This window comes from Globicephala melas, chromosome 19 (assembly GCF_963455315.2).
Source record: "Globicephala melas chromosome 19, mGloMel1.2, whole genome shotgun sequence".
NCBI lineage: Eukaryota > Metazoa > Chordata > Mammalia > Artiodactyla > Delphinidae > Globicephala > Globicephala melas.
In genome coordinates this window covers 1,681,940-1,704,683 of record NC_083332.1, presented here as the reverse complement: position 1 = coordinate 1,704,683, position 22,744 = coordinate 1,681,940, and the positions used below count along the sequence as shown (strand labels likewise).

At 41.8% G+C, this 22,744-nt stretch overlaps 1 protein-coding gene across 1 annotated transcript in view; it reads left to right on the top strand.

Moving 5' to 3' along the window:
* LOC115848067 (zinc finger protein 805) overlaps window positions 1-22,744 on the top strand; it is a 47,912-nt gene that overhangs the window by 617 nt on the left and 24,551 nt on the right. Inside the window, exons 2-4 of the mRNA XM_070044401.1 lie at window positions 2,012-2,138; window positions 6,696-6,791; window positions 17,188-18,638. Of these exons, the coding sequence (XP_069900502.1) occupies window positions 2,012-2,138; window positions 6,696-6,791; window positions 17,188-18,638 (1,674 nt within the window). The remainder of the gene's footprint in view (window positions 1-2,011; window positions 2,139-6,695; window positions 6,792-17,187; window positions 18,639-22,744) is intronic.

The window sequence follows — 22,744 nt, the reverse complement described above, 5'->3', positions numbered from 1 at the left end:
TTAATAATTGACCCTTTCCCTAATCCTTGTCCCCACTTCCAACTTAAAACCAACCAGAGAAAGCCATCCATATGTGCGCCCTTAAACAATCATAGAGGATGCTGTAGGATTACTTGCCAGAGAGTTTTGATTAATTAAACGTATATCATCTGGTAGTCAATGTTGAAGCCCTAGTTAATTTTAATATCCTTACCTACCTGCCCAAAATGTGCCCAGTAATATGAGTTTATCCAGTACCAGAAATGAGTAATATTGCAGGGTTCCTAGGTATGAACCAGTCAATTTACTAGGAATTTCTAGGTCTTTAATTGAAATATTAACTCAAGAAAGCTGTTAGGATGAAGCTAGAAAGCAGAGAGATGTGAGCACTGAAAGTGCAGGTGAAAAACCATGAGGCGATGTCTTGGAGCATTTAAATGATAGATCTGCATTGGTGGGGCTGTTCATCTGAGAGTGGAGTGGCTGGATTTTTTATATTTACTTAGTGGTTCTGGTCACATAGGGATGTGGTCCTGCATCTGCTGGACATTTCACATTGAGGAGAATGTATAGAATATGGTGGTGGAAGTAACATTAACAAGGAAAACTCTGTATGCAGTGTGTTTAATCAGGAGATACTGGTGAAAACGATGGCTTAAGAGCTAGGGACTTAGTTGCTTTGAGACAACATAAAGCACTCAGCATGGGGACCAGCAGGTAGTAGGACCAGTGAAGCTCAGGTACTGCTGTTGTTAACGTTATTGATATTATCATCACTTACTCAGTCCTCTGACATCCTAGAGTCCTTTCTGTCTGCATCTCACAGTTCCAATGTCATTTCCATTGACTTGTGTCATTTTCCAATGGCTCCTGCATAGTAGGCTCCTCTCTCTTACACTATAGGCGTACCTCGCTGTATTGTACTTCATAGATACTGTGTTTTTACGATTGAAGTTTTGTGGCAACCCTGCGTCCAGCAAGCGTTTCAGCATTCACTTACCTCGTGTCTCTGTGTCACATTTTGGTAGTTCTCACAATAGTTCAGACCCTCCACCCACAAAAAGATTACAGCTCACTGAAGGCTCAAGATGATGGGTAGCATTTTTTAGCAATAAAGTACTTAAAAAAATTTTTTTTTCCTTCTTGCTTTTCAGTTTATTCCTTTTTTAAAATTTTATTTTTATTGGAGTATAGTTGCTTTACAATATTGTGTTAGTTTATACTGTACAGCAAAGTGATTCAGCTATACGTATACATATATCCCCTCTTTTTTGGATTTCCTTCTCATTTAGGTCACCACAGAGCATTGAGTAGAGTTCCCTGTGCTATACAGTAGGTGGCAATAAAGTACTTTTTTTTTTAATTTTTAATTTTTTGGCTCCGTTGGGTGTTCATTGCTGCGCACGGGCTTTCTTTAGTTGTGGCAAGCGGGGGCTACTCTTTGTTGCAGTGCGCGGGCTCCTCACTGCGGTGGCTTCTCTTGTTGTGGAGCATGGGCTCTAGGCCTGCGGGCTTCAGTAGTTGTGGCTCTCAGGCTCTAGAGTGCAGACTCAGTAGTTGTGGCACATGGGCTTGGTTGCTCCGCGGCATGTGGGATCTTCCCAGACCAGGGATCAAACCTGTGTGCCCTGCTTTGGCAGGTGGATTGTTAACCACTGCGCCACCAGGGAAGTCCCTAAAGTAATTTTTAATTAAGGTGTCTACATTATTTTTTTAGACATAACGCTATCGTACACTTAATAGACTGCAGTATAGTGTAAATATAACTTTTATATGCTCCTGGAAACCAAAAAAATCATGTGACTGGCTTTATTGGAGTGGTCTGGAACCAAACCCCCAATATCTCCAAAGTATAGCTGTATTGTATTATGTCCGAAGCATTGTCCACTCCCCTTCAGCCCAGTGCAGAGGAAGTACCCAGTGATTAGGGCCTTGATCTTGCTGCACCTTTACCAGCAGCGATGCAGAGACGGGCTCTGATCCCATCCAACCATCCCAAGGCTAATGCTACTATCTCTGTTTGACATTCCAGGTGTCTGTGACCTTCGATGATGTGGCTGTGACTTTTACCCAGGAGGAGTGGGGGCAGCTGGACCTGGATCAGAGGACCCTGTACCAGGAGGTGATGCTGGAAAACTGTGGGCTTCTGGTGTCTCTGGGTAAGGCCTTGCCACTTTGCCGTGCAGAGGACCTGCCACCTCCTTTATCCCAAACTCTGGCTCTGTCTTGGCTGGTCAAGACGGCCTCAGGAGCCCTTCCTCCCTTTTCCTCACAACTTAAGTCATTTTTGAGATTCATCTCTTCCTGCCTGCTATCCCTGTGTCTCTTTGAATAAAGTTCCTTTTTGGCTCCTAGAAAATGATGGAAGGAAACAGGGGTGTTCTGCAGAGCCCAAAGGCAGAATTTCTTGTTGGGCCATATGATGGACTGATGTAGGAACTGGGAACCACCAGGATTATGCCCTGACTTCTGGATCTCCTGTCCTGGTTTTCCCTCTGGCTTTGTTCACGTCTCTGTCTTTTCAAAATGGCTTTTGTGCCTCAGCAAGTTTGTGACAGGAGTGGCTACCCCAGTCCCTGCTCTCTGGGGCCCCAAGATACCTTGTTTCTACTTTTTTGCATACTTATATTGTTTCTCTTTTTTTCTTTCTCTGCTGCTGGGCTCCAGGGATGGAGGCAGTGCAGGAGTGGCCACCTGAGCCCATACTTCCCTGAGCCTCTACCCCAGTGCCCAGCACAGACTGGCCTCTGTCTGAGGTTCTTGTTTCACATTCCAGACAGGGAGCTGACTGGGTGGGACTGGTTGGCTCACGTATCCCCTGCAACCCAGTCCACAGGGCTGTGAGTGATGGGATGGTCTCCAGGAAGAGGGTGAGGCAGGTGGGGCCTCGGGAGGTTTTTGCCTTCAGTGCCAACAGGTATTGTTCTAAACCACAGGATCTCGGTTATGGGGCTTTTCTGTTCTCCTGTGCCTTCATGATTGTCTCTTGTTCCCTGAGTCCTGGCCAAGATCCAAGAGAGTGAAGCTGAGACAGTTGTGCTTCTCAATACTTGGTTTTGTCCCCAGGAGACATTTGGAAGTCTGCAGCCACATTTGACTGTCACACCTGGGGTGTGGGTGGTCCCGGCATCTAGCAGGTTAGAGTCCAGAGATGCTGCTTAGTACCTGAGGATGGACAAGACAGCCCCATTCAACAAAGGTTGATCCAGCCCACAAGGGCAAGAGAGCCAAGGTGGAGAAACAGCAGCCTGAGGATAATCACTTAGACCTCTCAGTTTGAGGGAAAGGAGAGCTGTAAATCCAGGGCATAGGGTAAGACATGCCTGTTTTTAGAGAATTGGGATTGTATTCTGTGTTAATGAGAAGAGGTTACACAAAATTAGGAAACGTTTGACATATTTAGATATTTTATAACAAAATTTTAAAAATAAGAAGGCCCACTATCTGGCCCTGCTGACCCTTCACTCTCCTCCCCATGCTTTCCCTGAGCTCAGTCTGCTCTGATCACACTGGTGTCTTGCTATTTCCTGTGCACATACTTAACGTACTTGCCTCGGGCCTCTGCAGTTGCTGTTCTCTATGCCTGGTGGGTGTGGGTGTGCTTGGGCTTTTCACATGGCTACCCCTTCTCAGCACAGTCACCACCTCCTCACCAGCTGTTTCCTGATCACGAAATCTCTTGGAGGCCCCTCCCCTGTCACAGTCGCTTTTTCCCGTCACCCTATTTATATCCTTGTAAGCCAGTGGTTCTCATTCAAGGATGATGTTGTCCCCCAGAGGACACATGACAATGTCTGGAGACATTTGGGTTGTCCCAACTGGGATGTAGATGCTACAGGCATCTATTGAGTGGAGACCTGGAACGCTTCTACACATCTTTATGCTGCACAGGACATACGTACTCCCTCCCCTTCTCCTCAACAAAGAATTGCCTGGATCTAAATGTCAGTTGAACAGAGGCTGAGAAACCCTGTTTCTGAAGGCTCACGGACACTTCACCAGGGACACTGAGAGACACCCCGAGGAAGCCATTCCTTTATTCTGTGTCCTCCCTGATTATGTAGTGAAAATCCGGGTTCAGTACTGAACACCTCCCCCCACCCCCACTATTGCTAATTTCCCATTTTCAGAGGGAGCCCCGTCCCTGAGCAGCAGCATGAGCTCGCTGGCACTTAACCTCACCCTTTGGAGTTTTTTGTTGTTGTTGTTTTTTTGTTTGTTTTTTTTGGTACGCGGGCCTCTCACTGTTGTGGCCTCTCCCGTTGCGGAGCACAGGCTCCGGACGCGCAGGCTCAGCGGACATGGCTCACGGGCCCAGCCGCTCCGCGGCATGTGGGATCTTCCCGGACCGGGGCACGAACCCGTGTCCCCTGCGTCGGCAGGTGGACTCTCAACCACTGCGCCACCAGGGAAGCCCCATCCTTTGGATTTTATTGCTACCTTTTCAGGTTGACCTGCCATCGACTCAAGTGACTCTGGGTTTCTGTTTCCCGTTTATCAGAGCTAAACAGGATTCCCTTTTTGTTTTTATTGTTGTTGTTTTTGCGGTACGCGGGCCTCTCATTGTTGTGGCCTCTCCCATTGCGGAGCACAGGCTCCGGACGCGCAGGCTCAGCGGCCATGGCTCACGGGCCCAGCTGCTCCGCGGCATGTGGGATCTTCCCGGGCTGGGGCACGAACCCGTGACCCCTGCATCGGCAGGCGGACTCTCAACCACTGCGCCACCAGGGAAGCCCAGGATTCCCTTTTGTTTTGTTTTGTTTTTACAATGAGGATTCCCTTTTTGAACGAATGTAAGAAAAATAAAAAGTGGGTCACTTTTAAGAAAAATATTAATGTTAATGCTAGTCACAGCTCACTCTGGTCATTGGAGGACTGACTGCATATCAGGCCTGTTCCAGGCACGCATTTGATTCTCATGCTCTCCTGGTCCTTAGCAAAGTCAGGAAAACTCAGCTACTGCACTGAGTCTCATACAGCTGAACTTACCCAGTAAAGAACATACACTTTCATTGATGAAGCTTCCTCTGTGGGTTTATTTTAAGCAACAATCCTTTTATGAAATACTGATGAAAGTAGATGTTATTTGATGTTTCTATAAATGTCCAACGTGACCATACACCACTGTGTAGGATTCTCAGTTTTATTATTTTCTAGTAGTTCATGAAACGCTGAAATCTAGGGTCACTGAGTCTGCCCCACCCACCCCGGCCCCTGTTCCCAACGGGTGAATCTTCGTGCTCACATCCCTGCCTCATAACTGCCCTGCACTCGGTCTCAGGATGCTGGCCCCACTCAGGGGTGTTTGCTGTTTCCTCCTTAGTGTAGTGCTGGGGAGCCCAGGCTCCAGAGCCAGACTCTTATGTTCAGTCCCCACTCTGCTCCTTAAAACCTTGTGGTCCTGGGCAAATTACTGAAGCTGTCTGTGCCTTGGGGTGCTCGTTGGTAAAATGGGGTAAGATGGTATCTACTTGCCGGGGCCGTAGCAAGGGTACATGGCTAACTTATGGGAAGGGGTCAGAACTGTGCCTCGTGTGACCAGGTTACGTGCAGGTTAGCAGTTGAGAAGCTTGCTGCCGTCACTACCGTTGTTACTCCTCAGGAGTCTCATTATCCCCATGCCTGGATCCAGCACCTTCTGGAACAGTGTTGTGTAGCCTTGTGGTAAAACAGCACACAGAGCAGAGATGGCTAGACCTGGGCCCATATTGGCTCAGCCATTCACCAATTCTGGCCTCTTTGGCAAATCACATTATCTGCCTGAGCATGGTTTCTGTATGGTTTTTATCTATAAAATAGGGCTACTCACAGACATAGAACACAAACTTATGGTAAGCAAAGTTGGGGGGTGGGGTGTGAGGGATAAATTAGGAGTTTGGAATCAACAGATACACACTACCATATATAAAATAGATAAACAACAAGGTTCTACCGTATAGCACAAGGAACTATATATATTCAATATGTTATAATAACCTATAATGGAAAAGAATCTGAAAAAGAATATATATGTATATGTGTGTGTGTGTGTATATAAATACACTGAATCACTTTGCTGTACACCTGAAACTAATCTGATGTTGTAAATGAACTATAATTTTTTAAAAAATGGTGCTGATCACAATATGTACTTGCTGGGAATGCTGTGAGGAAACCCTAGGATAGAATCCTCTGTGGCCTATAGGAAGAACAATACAAAACTTTGCTTGGGTTCTAAAAAAAGAACTGGATCAATGAAGACACATAACTTGTTTTGAATGAAGAGTCAATTTTTTTTTTTTTTGGCTGCACGATGCAGCTTGTGGGATCTTAGTTCCCCAGCAGGGATTGAACCCATTGCCCCCTGCAGTGGAAGCACAGAGTCCTAATCACTGGACCGCCAGGGAATTCCCAAGAGTCAATATTTTAAATATGTTAGTTGTTTAAATTACTCCATAAATTTATTTCAATTTTGAAATGATGTAATGCATTTAAGTTGCTTGAACACAGTCCTTTTACTACGATTATACACTATAGTTAGTTTTTGACTTAGGAATAAAAACTCCATGGCAGTGTGGCATGTCTTTGGTTTCCAGTTCACAGTACAGCATTTTGTATATGCATGGGAGCAGCTTCATTCTGAGGTCTTGTCCACATCCTGAAGTCCCACACTAGATCGAGAGGTTTTCTTTGTTTTCACAGAAATCCTAGTGTCTTCTTCCTTTCTCCATGAACAGGGTGTCCTGTTCCCAGATCTGAGCTGATCTACCAACTGGAGCAGGGGCAGGAGTTGTGGACAGTGAAGAAAGACCTCTCCCGAAGCACCTGTCCAGGTAGGAGCCAAGGTTTGGGCAGCTGGAAGACCCTGCAAGGGGAAGGTCGCTGGCCCTGGTTCCTTGGGGAAGTGTCTTGTTCGGGCCTCTGTGGTGGTCTGGAGGCCACGGAGCCCTTTGACCCCAGGTCCCTCTGTCCTCCTGGAGGATAGAGGTGCATGAGCTGAGATGTGTCTTGGGCTCCAGCTGCCTGGGCTTCAAGCCTGGGTGCCGACCGATCACCAGCTCTGTGGCCCTAGTGAACTTTGGGATCTCCTTGTGTCTTTGTATATATAAGTTTGACTAAGTTAAATCTTAGCTGCCATCAGACTCCAGCATCTTGGTGCTCAGCATATGGAAGCACTTGTTCTTTTTTTGTATTTCTTTCTTTCTTTTGCCATACCTCGCAGCATGCAGGATCTTAGTTCCCCGACCAGGGGTCGAACCCGTGACCCCTGCAGTGGAAGCTCGGAGTCTTAACCACTGGACCACCAGGGATGTCCCTGGAAGCACTTTTTCTGAGGCGCACCCGGTCCGTGTGACTGTGCATCACACAGCTGTTCAGCAACCCGGGTCCACTCTGCCGTCAGCATGTGGCTTGAAGGTTGTCCTGACCTCCTGCAGCAGGCAGAGGAGAGTGAGAGGGCAAGGAAGACTCGCACAAACACCAGCCCCCCGCTTCCACTGATAGGCACTTGGCCACACTCGGGGGATGGGGCTGGGAGATGGGGCTGGGCCATGTGTCCAAGTGGAGGAGCAGATGGTTTGGCGAGTGTGGTCTGCTGCGCTCAGTCTGTTCCTGATAGTTGCTCCGTCCCCGGGTTGTTGGGGACGTGGTCATATAACGCGTTAAAGCATAAAACCGCTTAGCACAAGCGTCTGCGCCGCAGTCAGTGGCTCGTGGGAAGTAAGCCGTTGGTGTCATTCATGTCCCTGTATTGTAATGAGTAATGCATCTCACGTTTCCCTCTGACCTCTGAGGAAAAGGGCCTTCCTTCCTCTCCCAGCTCCTCTCCAGCTCTCTTCTGCCTCCCCTTTCCCACCCTGTCCAGATACTCAAGAAGCCTTCCCTTGTTGCATGTCTCCCTACTCCTCCTGTTTGGTAAAATCTGACGGTGACATTTGTCCTGCTGTGCCCCACATCTGGGCTGCTGAGGGCACTGGGGCCGCCGTGTGTGGTGATGGGGCCCCTGCAGAGTCGTGCTCTTTCCCTCCTAGTCCCTCGGGCGGCCCCACCAGCGTGCGAGTGTCTGTGTGCAGCCTGTCGACAGCCCCTCAGAGAGGCAGTTCCGAGCCTCTGCCCTCTGCTCTCTGCCCTTCTCCACCTGAATATCTCAGAGGCACCCAGTCAACATGCCTGGCAAGGAAGCCGTTACGATGCTCACTCCTTCCTCTCCCAAGTTAGAGCGCACGGTCCTGCCGTCTAGGCAGGTTGGAGACTGGATACAGCCCCAGAGACTGTATCCTCACCCCTCCACCTCTATCGGCCCCTATATCCGGCTACCTCCCACATCCCGTCCATTTTACATCATGTACATCTCCTGAATCTGTCACTTCTACCACCTCCCATCAGATCTGTCCCCACATTCTGAGTCCAAGCTCTCATCATCTTTTCCTTGCGGGATGCTAGTAGTTCGCCTAACTGGTCTCTACATCTGCTTTATGCCTCTGGTCAGCTCTCTGTCCTACATGAGCTACCCCAGGTATAGCCACAGATGCCTCAGCATGTGACCACTAATGTGTCAGCAAGTTTTCATGTTGAAAGTAAAGTCTGCCTCATATTGCTTGATCTTCAGCCCTTCCACACTCATTTGGACTCTCTTACCTGTAGCTTCTCTTTTCACCTAGTTGAAGAGGTCTTGCCCCTGGGCATGGCCAGTTCCGACATCAGAATCTGGAAAATAGCTTTTCATGAAAGTGCCTTCATCACTTATATTCTGCTTGTTTTATAACTTTATCCTTTTCTCTGCTCAAAGTAAAAATATGCTGAAGTTCCTTACAGTGAAGAAAATAAATTAAAAGTATTCTTGTCTCACACTGTATTCATCCATTGTCTGTAGCATTTAATTGTTCACATTTTTTCACTCTCACAGTGCTGCCAAGAACATTTGTATATATTGGTCATCTTGCTCCTGTTTAGGCTGTCTTTTAATGTTTCTTAGAGTGAAATTGTTGGATTATAGGCTGTGCAAATTCTCAAGTTTACAAGATAATTCCTGTTATGTTCTAAAGGGGCTAAACCAATTACACTTCCACCAGGAAAGAATGGAGGTTTCTTCAACCCATACCTTGACCAATACCTGGTATTATAAGGCTCCTCAATTTTTGACAATCAAGTGAATACAGAATTGTATCCCACATGGTTTTGATTTGCTTTTCCTTCGTTCATAAGGAACTTTAGCACCTTATCGTATGATTGCGAGTCAATCTATGAATTAAGTTTTCTTCTTTGAAATGTCATTTCATGATAAACATCTATTTTATTCTATTGACTTGTTTGCATTTTCTTGTGTTTTAACAAATTTATTTATTTATTTATTTTTGGCTGCATTGGGTCTTTGTTGCTGCGTGCAGGCTTTCTCTAGTTGCGGCGAGCGGGGGCTACTCTTTATTGTGGTGTGTGGCCTTCTGATTGCGGTGGCTTCTCTTGTTGTGGAGCACAAGTTCTAGGTGTGCGGGCTTCAGTAGTTGAGGCACGCAGGCTCAGTAGTTATGGCTTGTGGCCTCTAGAGTACAGCCTCAATAGTTGTGGCACACAGGCTTAGTGGCTACGTGGCATGTGGGATCTTCCCAGACCAGGGCTCGAACCCGTGTCCCCTGCGTTGGCAGGCAGACTGTGCCACCAGGGAAGCCCTGCATTTTCTTTCTGATTTGTAGGGATTCTTTGTGCATTACTCATGTTATCTTTTTTTGTGGGTATGGTAAAATGCAGATAGTGTAAAATATATCATCTTAGCCATTTTTAAGTATACATTGAGTGGTATTAAATAGAGTCATAATGTCGTGCAGGTATCACCACCAGCCTTCTCCATAACTCTTCATCATTTGAAACTCTGTGCCCATTATACAGTAATCCCCCTATGTCCCTACCATGCCCTGCCCCTGGCAACCACAATCTTTCTGTGTCCGTGATTTTTGACTACTCTATGTACCTCATGTAAATGGAGTCACACACTATTTTGTGTGTGTGACTGGCTTATTTCACTCAACATAACGTCCTCAAGGTTTATCCATGTTGTAGCATGTGTTAAAATGTCATTCCCTTTTAAGGCTCAGTAATATTCTTGTGTGTGTGTGTCTCAGTCTCACATTTTACTTATCCATTCATCCCTTGGTGGAAACTTGGGTTGCTTCTATGTTTTAGCTATTGTGAATGATGCTGCTGTGAACATGGGTGTACAAATGTCTTTGAGACCCTGATTTCAATTCTTTTGAATTGAAAGAATTCATATAACAAGAAATGGAATTACTGAATCATGTAGTATCAATATTTCCATTTTTAATTTTCTGAGGAACTGCCATACTGTTTTCCACAGTCTGTGCCAATTTGCATTCCTACCAACAGTGCACAAGAGTTTCAGTTTCTCCACATCTTCACCAACATTTGTTATTCTATTTTTTCCAATAATAGCTGTCCTAATGGTTGTGAGATGGTATCTCATTATAGTTTTGATTTTCATTTCCCTAATGATTAGTGATGTTGAACATCTTTTCTTGTGCTTGTTAGCCATTTGTATATCTTTGAAGAAATGTCTATTCAAGTCCCTTGCCCATTTTTGTATCAGGCTGTTTTTTTGTTTTGTTAAGTTTGAGTTTTCTGTATATTCTGATTATTAATCCCTTTTCAGATATATGATTTGCAAATATTTTGTCACATTCTTTGGATTATCTTTTTACTCCGTTGGTAGTGTCTTGATCACAAATTTTCCTAATTTTCATGAACTACAATTTTTCTATTTTTTCTTGTGTTGCCTGTGCCTTTGGTGTCATATCTGAGAAATGTTTGCCAAATCCAGTGCCATGCCACATTTGCCCTATGTTTTCTTCTCTCCATTTTTTTTTTTAAATAAATTTATTTATTTTATTTTTGGCTGCATTGGGTCTTTGTTGCTGTTCATGGGCTTTTCTCTAGTTGCGGTGAGCGGGGGCTACTCCTCGTTGCGGAGCACGGGCTCTAGGCATGCCGGCTCAGTAGTTGTGTCTCACGGGCTCTAGAGCGCAGGCTCAGCAGTTGTGGCGCATGGGGGCCCAGCCGCTCTGTGGCATGTTGGATCCTCCCGGACCAGGGCTCGAACCCATGTCCCCTGCACTGGCAGGCGGACTCCCAACCACTGCACCACCAGGGAAGTCCCTTCTCTCCATTTTGAGTTAATTTTTGTATATGATGTTAGATAAGGGTCCAATTTCATTCTTTTGCATGTAGGTATTCAGTTTTCCCGGCACCATTTGTTGTAAACACTGTCTTTTCCCCCGTTTAATGGTTTTGGCACCCTTGTCAAAAATCATTTCATGATATATGTGAGGGTTTATTTCTGGGCTGTCGATTCTATTCCCTTGGTCTATTTGATTTTATGCTAGTAGCACACTGTATTTGATCATTGTAGTTTTGTAGTAAGTTTTGAAATCGGGAATTTTCTGTTCTTCAACTTTGTTCTTCTTTTTCAAGAGTGTTTTGGCTATTCACGGTCTCTTCAGATGCACTATAGATTTTAGGTGGGATTTTTTTTTATTTCTGCAAAAAATTTTGCTGGAGGACTTCCCTGGCAGTCCAGTGGTTAAGTCTCTGGGCTTCCAATGCAGGGGGCGCAGGTTTGATCCCCGGTCATCGGGGAACTAAGATCCCCCGTGCCATGCGGTGCAGCCAAAAGATTAAAAAAAAAATGTTGCTGGGATTTTGATAGGGATTGCATTGAATCTGTAGATCACTTTGGGTAGTATTGATATCTTAACAATATTAGGTTTCCAAATTGGGAACATGGTATGTGTTTCTGTTTATTTACATCATCTTTAACTCTTTTAGCAATGTTTTGTAGTTTTCATTGTGCAAGTGTTTCACTTCGTTGATTAATTCCTAAGTATTCTTTCTCATGCTATTGTAAATAGAACTGTTTTGTAATTTCATTTTCAGATTGTTCATTATTCATGTATATAAATTCAACTGATTTTTGTGTGTTGACTTTGTATCCTGCTACTTTGCTGAATTCATTTATTCAGCAGTTATTTTGTGACGTTTTTGTGGTTTTTACGTTTTTTACATGTAATAAACTACCATCTGCAAGCAAAGATAATTTTACCTCTTCCTTTCCAGTTTGGATGCTTTTGATTTCTCTTTCTTGCCAATTGCTCTGTCTAGAACTTCCAGTATTATGTTGAATAGAAGTGGTGAAAATAGATGTCCTCGTTTCAGATCTTAGAGGAAAAGCTTTCAGACTTTCATCATTGATTTTTTTTTTATCATGAATTTTGTCAAAGACTTTTACTGCATCATTTGAGATTATCATGTGGACTTTTTCCTTCATTCTGTTAATGTGATGTGTTAACGCTGATCAATTTTCATATGTTGAACTGTCCTTACGTTACAGGAATAAACTGTATTTGGTCATGGTGTATATTCCTTTCGATATGTTGCTGAATTCGTTTTGCTAATATTTTGTTCAAGATTTTTGCATCAGTGTTCATAAAGGATATTGCCCTGTAGTTTTCTTGTAGTGTACTTGGCTTTGCTATTAGGGTAATGCTTGTCTCAGAATGAGTTTAAAAGTGTTTTGTCCACTTTAGTTTTCTGGAAGAGTTTGAGGATTGGTCTTAGTTCTTCTTAAAAAATGTTTGGTTAGAACTCACCAGTGAAGCCATCAAGTCCAAGATTTTTCTTTGTTGGGAGAATTTGATTATTAATTCAATCCCTTTTTAGTTATAGGTCTATTCAGATTTTCGATTTCTCCATGATCTGGTCTTCACAGGTTTTGTGTTTCTAGGAATATGTTCATTTCATCTAGGTTTTCCAATTTGTTGGTGTATAGTTCTTCACAGTATTCTCTTATACTCTGTTTTGATTTCTATAGAATCAAAAGTAATATCCCCACTTTCATCTCGGATTTTAGTATTTTGAATCTTTTTTTTTTCTTGGTTCATCTAGCTAAACGTTTGTCAATTTTGTTGATCTTTTCAAATAACTAACTTTTTGTTTCACTGATTTTTCTCTATTTTTTTATTCTCTGCACTATTTACCTTTTTAAAAATATTTGTTTGTTTATTTAACTGGCCACAGAATGCAGGATCTTAGTTCCCCGACCAGGGATCAAACCCGTGCCCCCTGCATTGGGGGCGCAGAGTCTTAACCACTGGACTGCCAGGGAAGTCCCCTGTATTATTTATCTTTAATCTTTCATATTCCCTACTGCTAGGTATGGGTTTAGTTTGCTTTTCTTTTCCTACTTAATTATGTTGTTAGGTTGTTGATTTGAGGTCTTTTTTTTTTTACTGGAAGCATCTATAGCTACAACTCTCCCTCTTAACACTGCTTTCTCTGCATCCTGTAAGTTTTGGTATGTTAAGTTTTTGTTTTCATTAGACACAAATCATACTTCGTATGATATCTTTTTTTTTTTTTTTTGTGATACGCGGGCCTCTCACTGTTGTGGCCTCTCCCGCTGCAGAGCACAGGCTCCAGACGCACAGGCCCAGTGGTCATGGCCCACGGTCCCAGCCGCTCTGCGGCATGTGGGATCGTCCCGGACCGGGACACGAACCCGTGTCCCCTGCATCGGCAGGTGGACTCTCAACCACTGCGCCACCAGGGAAGCCCTGTATGATATCTTTTTAAATCTGTTGAGACTTAATTTGTGGCCTAACCTATGGTCTGCCCTGGAAAATGTCCCATGTACACTTGAGAAGAATGTGTATGCTATTGTTGTTGGGTAAAATGTTCTGTATGTATCTGTTAGATCTAGTTGGTTTATTATGTTATTTAAGTCCTCTATTTCTTTACTTATCTTTTGTCTGGTTGTTCTCTCCATTATTGAGAATGGGATGTTGAAGTTTCCATCTGTTGTTGTAGTGCTCTTTCTCCCTTCCATTCTGTCATTCTTTGTTTCATGTATTTTGATCTTCTGTCATTATGTAAATGTTTACAATTGTAATATCTTCTTGCTGTATTATACCTTTTATTTATATAATGTCCTTCATTGTCACTTGTAATCTTTTTTGATTTAAAGCCTATCTTGTCTGATTTTAATATAGAAATCTCTGCTCTCTTTTGGTTAGTATTTGCATGGAATATCTTTTTCCATCCTCTGACTTTCAATCTGTTTGTGTCTTTGGATCTAAAGTGAGTCTCTTTTGGAAAGCATATAGTTGGATCATGTGGGTTTTTGTAAGAAATTAATATTTATTTATTTATTTTTGGCTACGTGGGGTCTTAGTTGTGGCACATGGGATCTTTTGCTGCAGCACGTGGGCTCTTTGTTGCAATGTGTGGGCTTCTCTCTAGTTGTGGTACGTGAGTTCCAGAGCTCATGGGCTCAGTAGTTGTAGCACATGGGCTCTGTAGTAGAGTGCGTGGGCTGTGTAGTTGCAACATGTGGGCTCTCTAGTTCTGGCGTGCAGGCTCAGTAGTTGCGGTGCCAGGGCTTAGTTGCCCCAAGGCATGTGGGATCTTAGTTCCTTAGACCAAGGATCGAACCCGTGTCACCTACATTGGAAGGCAGATTCTTAACCACTGGATCACCAAGGAAGTCTCTGGATCATGTGTTTTTATCAATTCTGATAATCTCTGTCTTTTAATTGAAGAGTTTAATCCATTTACATTTAAAGTAATTGCTGATATGGAGAGACTTCTGTCATTTTGATATTTGATTTCTATATGCATTATAGCTTTTTTCTTTCTCATTTCCTGTGTTATAGTCTTGTGTTTAGTTGATATTTTGTAGTGAAACATTTAAATTCCTTTTTGGAATTACTTTAAATTCTATAGCTATTTGTGGTTACCATGGGAATGACTTCTAACATATTAAAGTTTTAACACTAATTTGATTTTATACCAGCTTAACTTCAGTAACAAACAAAAATCCTTTACAGCTCTGTCATCTCTTTTTTCAGTTGTTCGTGTCACAAAGTTACATCTTTATATATTGTATGCCTAGAAACTTAAACTACTAATTCTTTTGAATGCATTAGTCTCTTAAATTATGTAGGAAACTACACATGGAGTTATAAACTAAAGTTACAATAATAGTAGCCTTTAGATTAACAATTTTAAAAAGTCTTCTAAACCATGTAAAAACAAAAAGTGGAGTTACACGGGACTTCCCTGGTGGCACGGTGGTTAAGAATCCACCTGCCAATGCAGGGGACAAGGGTTTGAGCCCTGATCTGGGAGGATCCCACATGCTGTGGAGCCATTAAGCCCGTGTGCCACAGCTACTGAGCCCGCGTGCCACAACTACTGAAGCCTGCGTGCCTAGAGCCCCTGCTCCACAACAAGAGGAGCCACTAAAATGAGAAGCCCATGCAACGCAACAAAGAGTAGCCCCCCCCGCCACTAGAGAAAGCCCGTGTGCAGCAACAAAGACCCAACACAGCCATAAATAAATAAATAAATACACACACACACACACACACACACACATATATATATATTTTTTAAAAGTGGAGTTACAAAGTAATACTAACTTTTATAATTGCCCATGTATTTACCTTTATCAGGATCTCTATTTCTTGGTATAGCTTTGAATTACTGTCTAGTGTCCTTACATTTCACCATGGAAGAATTTTCCCTTAAGAATTTCTTACAGAGCAGATCTAGTGGTAACAAACTCCTTTAGCCTTCATATATAGGAATGTCTTAATTTCTTCCTTACTTTTTTTTTTTTTTTTTTTGGCCGTGCTGAGCTGCATGTGAGATTTTAATTACCTGACAAACCCACACCCCCTGCCCTGGAAGCATGGAGTCTTAACCACTCGACCACCAGGGAAGTCCCTCTTCCCCCTCTTGAAGGACAGCTTTGCCAGATACAGGATTCTTACTTGACACTTTTTGTTCGTTTTACACTTGAATATATTGAACCACTGCTTTCTGGCCTCCCAAGTTTCTGATGAGAAATCTGCTGATAATCTTATTGAGTGCCCCTTGTTTGTAACAAGTTGCTTCATGCTTGCTATACTCTATCTTTGGCTTTCAAAAGTTTGATTGTAATTTTCTCAGTGTGAGTCTCTTTATTTTTCTTGGAATTCATTGAGCTTCTTGGATGTTTCATCAAATTTGGGAAGTTTTCCGCTATTTCTTCAAATATTCTCTCTGACCCTTTCTCTCTCCTCTTTCTGGGACTTCCCTAATGAGTATGTTGATTCATTGGGTGTATCACAGGTTCCTTAGGCTCTACTCACTATTTTTCAATCTTTTCTTTTTTTCTGTTTCTTAGACTCAATATTTTCCATTGTCCTGTCTTCAAGTTTGCAGATTATTTCTTCTTCCTGCTCAAATTTTTCTTTGAATCCCTCTAATGAGTTTTTCATTTTAGTTACTGAACTTGTTGCTCCTGAATTTCTTTTCTCTTTTTTTGTTTGCCGCGCCACGTGGCTTGCGGGATCTTAGTTCCCTGACCAGGGATCGAACCTGGGCCCCCTACAGTGAGAGCATGGACTCCTAACCACTGGACCACCAGGGAATTCCCTCTTTTTCATTTCTTTTTAGGTTTTCTTTTTTTGTATTGATGTTTCCATTTTGTTTTTACCTAGTTTTCTTGACTTTCTCTGTATCTTCCTTTAGCTCCTTGAGCTTTTTTAAGATGGTTGTTGTAAATTCTTTGTCCAATAGGTTTGCATCAGATGTTTTTTAGGAACAGATTTTGGAGAGGTTCCAAACATAAGCTACTATGTCCTCAGACTTGTTAGCCTCCTGGCATTGATGTATGGCAATATATGCATGAAATATTGCCAACCTAAGAATTTCACCAAGTCTCATTACATAAGCACAACTGATTAAATCAGTGCCTGTATGACTCAGTCTCCTGCCCTCCTTCTGTTTCTGGAGGTCTAGTTGTTATCTTATGGCTTAAAACCCCAACCTTCTGATCACATAGTTGGGCTTTCAGGCTTTGCACTGAGTCATCTCTTCACCATGAACTCTGTGAGCCCAGATGAGTTACTTATTTGCATAACTATCCAGTCTGGAATTGACCATGTCTTTTTCCAGCCCCCTGTCCTCTCACCCAGCTAGTTCTCTGGGTCTCCCTTTCAAGGTGTCAACAGTCCAAGGATCAGGAAAGAAAGAAATTGTTATCCTGGGATTCAGAGGTCGGGAAATGTGGCAGACACAGAGACACTATTTCCATCTTCATTTTTTTCACTGAAATACTGATTTTCTTTCTTCCATGTTGGCGTTATTAACAGATCTTTTTGTGTATTGAATTTCTTTCAGGTGACAAAGGAAAGCCCAAGACCACAGAACCTACCACTTGTGAGCCAGCCCTGTCTGAGGGAGTCTTATTCCAGCAACAACTAATACAAAGAGTTTCAGAGGACTCCCAGTTGGGCCAAATCAATGATCAGGAAGGGTCACTGGAAATGCAAGAAGGACACTTGAGACCAGAGATAGAACCCCAGAAGGACAAGCTCCCTGGGAAACCAAGCTCTGAATATGGCAGCTTAGGGACACCTGGTGGTGTGTGTTCAAAGATTGTAGAGGAGCCAGTCCCTCCAGGAGGTGCTGTCCATGACCATGACTCATGTGGATCTGGTAATGATCTCATGATTCAGGAAGAGGAAAGTATTTTTAAATGCAACGAATGTGGGAAAATTTTTAATAAGAAACGCCTCCTTGCTCGACATGAGAGGATTCACTCTGGAGTGAAGCCCTATGAATGCACAGAGTGTGGGAAAACCTTTAGTAAGAGCACTTATCTCCTTCAACACCACATGGTCCACACCGGGGAGAAGCCCTATAAGTGCATGGAGTGTGGCAAGGCCTTCAACCGCAAGTCACACCTTACACAACACCAGCGGATTCACAGTGGAGAAAAGCCTTATAAATGCAATGAATGTGGAAAGGCCTTCACCCACCGCTCCACTTTTGTTTTGCATAACAGGAGCCACACTGGAGAAAAACCCTTTGTGTGCAAAGAATGTGGAAAAGCCTTCCGAGATAGGCCAGGTTTCATTCGACACTACATTATCCACAGTGGTGAGAATCCGTATGAGTGCTTTGAATGTGGCAAGGTCTTTAAACACAGGTCATACCTCATGTGGCACCAGCAGATTCACACTGGGGAGAAGCCCTATGAATGCAGTGAATGTGGGAAAGCCTTCTGTGAGAGCGCAGCCCTCATTCACCACTATGTCATCCACACTGGGGAGAAGCCCTTTGAGTGCCTCGAGTGTGGGAAGGCCTTCAACCACAGGTCATACCTCAAGAGGCACCAGCGGATTCACACTGGGGAGAAGCCCTATGTGTGCACTGAATGTGGAAAGGCCTTCACCCACTGCTCCACTTTTATCTTGCATAAACGGGCCCACACTGGAGAGAAACCTTTTGAGTGCAAAGAATGTGGGAAAGCCTTTAGCAATCGGGCAGACCTCATTCGGCACTTCAGCATCCACACTGGAGAGAAGCCCTATGAGTGCATGGAGTGTGGGAAGGCGTTTAACCGCAGGTCAGGCCTCACCAGGCACCAGCGGATTCACAGTGGAGAGAAGCCCTATGAATGCCTCGAGTGTGGGAAAACCTTCTGCTGGAGCACAAACCTCATTCGACACTCCATCATCCACACTGGAGAGAAGCCCTATGAGTGCAGTGAGTGTGGAAAGGCCTTCAGTCGCAGCTCATCCCTCACTCAGCATCAGAGGGTTCATACTGGGAGAAACCCTGTCAGCGTGACAGATGTGGGAAGAACCTTCACAAGTGGGCAGTCCTCAGTCAATCTTCAAGAACTCCTATTGGGGAAAGACTTTTTGCATGTAACCACTGAGGAAAATCTTTTGCCAGAGGAAACATCTTACTCAGAGTCTGATCATTCATACCAAAGAGAAACACCACAATTTTCTTCCCTGTGAAAATACCTATTGCAGGATATCAGTTGTCATTTAAAGAGTCATATTGGAAATTGACCCAACCTAGAGCCTTACTCTACATCTGAGAATTCATCAAAGAGAGAGACCCAGTGGTTATTATGCACTTAGGAAAACCTTCAGCTACATCTTTCTTCTTAGTTTACACTTCAGTGTTATCTCAGGAATTTTTTTAAAAAAGAAGGGAGAGACTTAAAATAGAAAATGAACTACAAAATGTTTCTTTCAGACTTCCTTGCCAAGCTATGGCACTTTGTCATTGATTCCTTAGTTAATTGGCAGGAGGATAGTTTTGTTTCCATGGTAAAGAACCTAGACTCTATGTGTCTTGTATATACATTCATTGCTATCCAGTTTAAAGAGAGTTAGACAGGTCTGAAAACTTTCATTGAACATCTCCTTTGTTCTAAAACATTGTCTCTATTCTTAAGACCTTAATTTTTTGGTTTGAGCCATCAAATGCCTTTATATTTAAGGAGATAAGAATACACATATGAATGGGCACGTTCTGTTGAACCATTTTAGACTATTTAGGCTTTGATTCTTTAAAAACAAACCTTTTCTTCATGTGGTTTTAAAGACCTAATACTCAGACTTTTTCTTGGTCCTGTACTATTATTGGTTTACTAATTGCTCTAGTTATGTGGTAAATCTTTTAATCGGGTAAAGTGAGTCCTCTGTCTTCAGTCTTCTTATTTAAAACTGATTAACATTCCTCGTTACTTTGAATTTCCATGTAAAATTTTGGATAAGCTTGTCTGTTTTTACCAGAAAAAAAAGCTGTATTGAATTTTGATAGAAATTAAGTTAAATTGGTAGATTTATTTGTTGAGAGTTGGCATCTTTGCTGTTTTGAGTCTTCCAATTCATGAAAACATTATGTCTTTACATTTATTTGATATGGCTTGATTTACTTCATTACTATTTTATAAGTTTCAGTAATAGGTCCTGTACAATGTTTTTAAGATTTATATACAGGTGTTTTTGTTTTTTGAGTAATTATAAATGGCATTGATTTTTAAACTTTGAATTTCCACACAGTCTTTGGTAGTATACAGAAATATGTATATTTTTCATGTTATTTTGTTATCCTGCAACCTTGCTGTTTCTTTTGATAGAATGCTTGGGATTTTCTACATAGAAGTATCATCTGCAACTAGAGACAGTTTTACTTCTTCCCATCTGTATACCTGTTATTTCCTTTTCTTGTCCTACTGCACTAGCTAAGATTTCCAATATGATGTTAAATACTAGTAGTGAGAAAACATGTTCTTGCCTGGGTCCTGATATTAGGGGAAAAACATTCCGATTTTCATCATTAACTATGGTGTTAGTTGTAAGGTTTTCTACATAGAGTTTTCTTTATCAAGTTTAGAAAGTTCCCCATGTTCCTAATTTACTGTGTTTTTTTGTTGTTGTGAATGAGTGTTGAACTTTGTCAAATGCTTTTTTTGTAATCAATTGATAGAATCCTGTGTTTTTTCTTCTGTAGCCTGTTGATATGATGTATTACATTCATTTGAGATTTGAATGTCGAACCAGCCTTGTATCCTTGGAATAAGCCCCACTTGGTCATGGAGTATAATTATTTTTATATATTATATTACAGTATTAAATATGCTAGTATTTTGTTGAGGAAGTTTTCCTCTAATTTCATGAGTGACAGTGATATGTAGTTTTCTTTATATATATTTTTTTCAATTGTCATTGTTTGGTTTTGGTGTGTAGGTGATTCTGGCCTCCTAACGTGTTAACAGGTGGTGTATTATTCACAAGACAGTGTGTTGTATAGAATTGGTTTTATTTGTTCTTTTAATGTTTGGTAGCATTCTCCAGTGAACCATTTAGTCCTGGAGATTTTTCTTTTGGATGCTTTTTAATTATGTATTTATTTTATTTTATATGTATAGAACTATTCAGAGTATCTATTTCATATTGGATAAGTTTTTATAGTTTATCTTTTTCTAGGAATTGTCCCATTTCATCTAAATTTTCTTATTTGTTTAAAGTATTCCTTTATTATCCTTTTGATGGCAGCAGAATCTGTACTTATAGTCCCTGTTTTATTCCTATTATTGGAAATGTGTTAACTCTCTTTTATCTTTGTCAATCTTCTTAGACATTTATCAATTTTTTTATTTCAAGGAACCAGCACTTTATATCATTTTTTCCTCTATCTTTTCCTAATTTCACTGAATTATTATTTTTTTCTGGTCTTTATTATATCCTTTCTTCTACTGCTTTGATAGTTTCCTTTGCAGTTTCTTGAGGTGGGTGCTTAGGTTATTGATTTGAGGGTTTTTTTTTTTTCACTTTACTAATGTAAGCATTAAGTTCTATAAATTTCCCTCACAGTACTGTTTTAGCTTCTTGTCTTATGTTCTAATTACATTTCATTCAGTTCTAAATATTTCTTTATTCGAGACTGTCTAACCCATGGATTATTTAGAAGGATGTTGTTTAATTTCCCAGTGTTTGGAGTATTTTGTGCTTTCTTCTGATTTCTTTTACGTTTGATTTGGCTATTTAAATTTTTTGAGGTTTGTTTTATGACCCAGGATATTTGATGAATGTTCAGTAAGGCTGCTTGAAAAGAGTGTGTATTCTACTGTCATTGAGTGGAGTTTGTATATGTATGTACCAGATACTGTTCATTGAGGATGTTTTTCAGATTTTCTATATCTGCTGATTTCCTGCCTCGTATTTTTATCAACAGCTGAGAAAGGGGTGTTGAAGTCCTGCAGTTTAATTCTAGAATTGTCTCTTCCTCCTTTAAGTTCTGTCAGTGTTCACTTCATGTATTTCAAAGCTCTGTTGTTTGGTGCATACACATTTAGGATTGCTGTGTCATCTTGGTGTAATAACCCTTTTATCATTATGCTTTCTTTTTGCTCCTCTAAAATTTTTTGCTTTGAAGTATACTTTATCTGATATTAATATAGCTACTATTGACTTTTTGGTTAATGTTTGCATGGTTTATATTTTTCCATAATTTTATTTTCAACCTTATCTATATTGTTACATTTGAAGTTATGTAATATGTGAATATTGTGAATAGCATATACTTGGCTCATTTTCTTATATCCATCTTACTGATTTCTGTTTTAAAATTGGTATATTTAGGCCATTTAAGTTTAAAATAATTATTGATATTTTTAGGGCTTACAACTACCATTTTATGATGTTTTTGTTGCTCTGTTGTTTGGTTTTTTTTTGTTTGTTTGTTTGTTTTTTTGCTGTTCATGGGCCTCTCACTGTGTGGCCTCTCCCATTGCGGAGCACAGGCTCCGGACGCGCAGGCTCAGCGGCCATGGCTCATGGGCCCAGCCGCTCCACGGCATGTGGGATCCTCCCGGACCCGGGCACGAACCCGTGTCCCCTGCATCAGCAGGCGGACTCTCAACCACTGCGCCACCAGGGAAGCCCCTGTTGTTTGGTTTTGAGGGGGTACTTTTTGTTGTTTGTTTTGCCTTCTTGTGGGTTACTTTAATGTTAGGAACTCCACTTGATATATCTGTGATGTTTTTGAGTATATCTCTTGTATTTTAGTGGTTACTCTAGGTATTGTATTGTACATACATAACTTATCACAGCCTACGGTATCAACACTTTAGCACTTTGACACGTAGAAACCGTACCCGTACCTGGGTACCTTTACATTCCCCATTCTTTTAATATAATTGTCTTAAGTATTTCCTTTTCATATACTGAACACCATATTGGATGATGTTCTTTTTGCTTCAACTGTCAAACAATTTTTACAAAACTCAGAAGAAGCACAGTCTGTTTACTTCTACTTTTACTCATTACATTGTTCTTTCTTCCTTCTTGAAATCTCAAGTTTCTTCCATTAACAGTTTCTTTTTAAATTTTTTGCCCCATGAAAATCTATAGCCTGTCTTTTGTTGCAG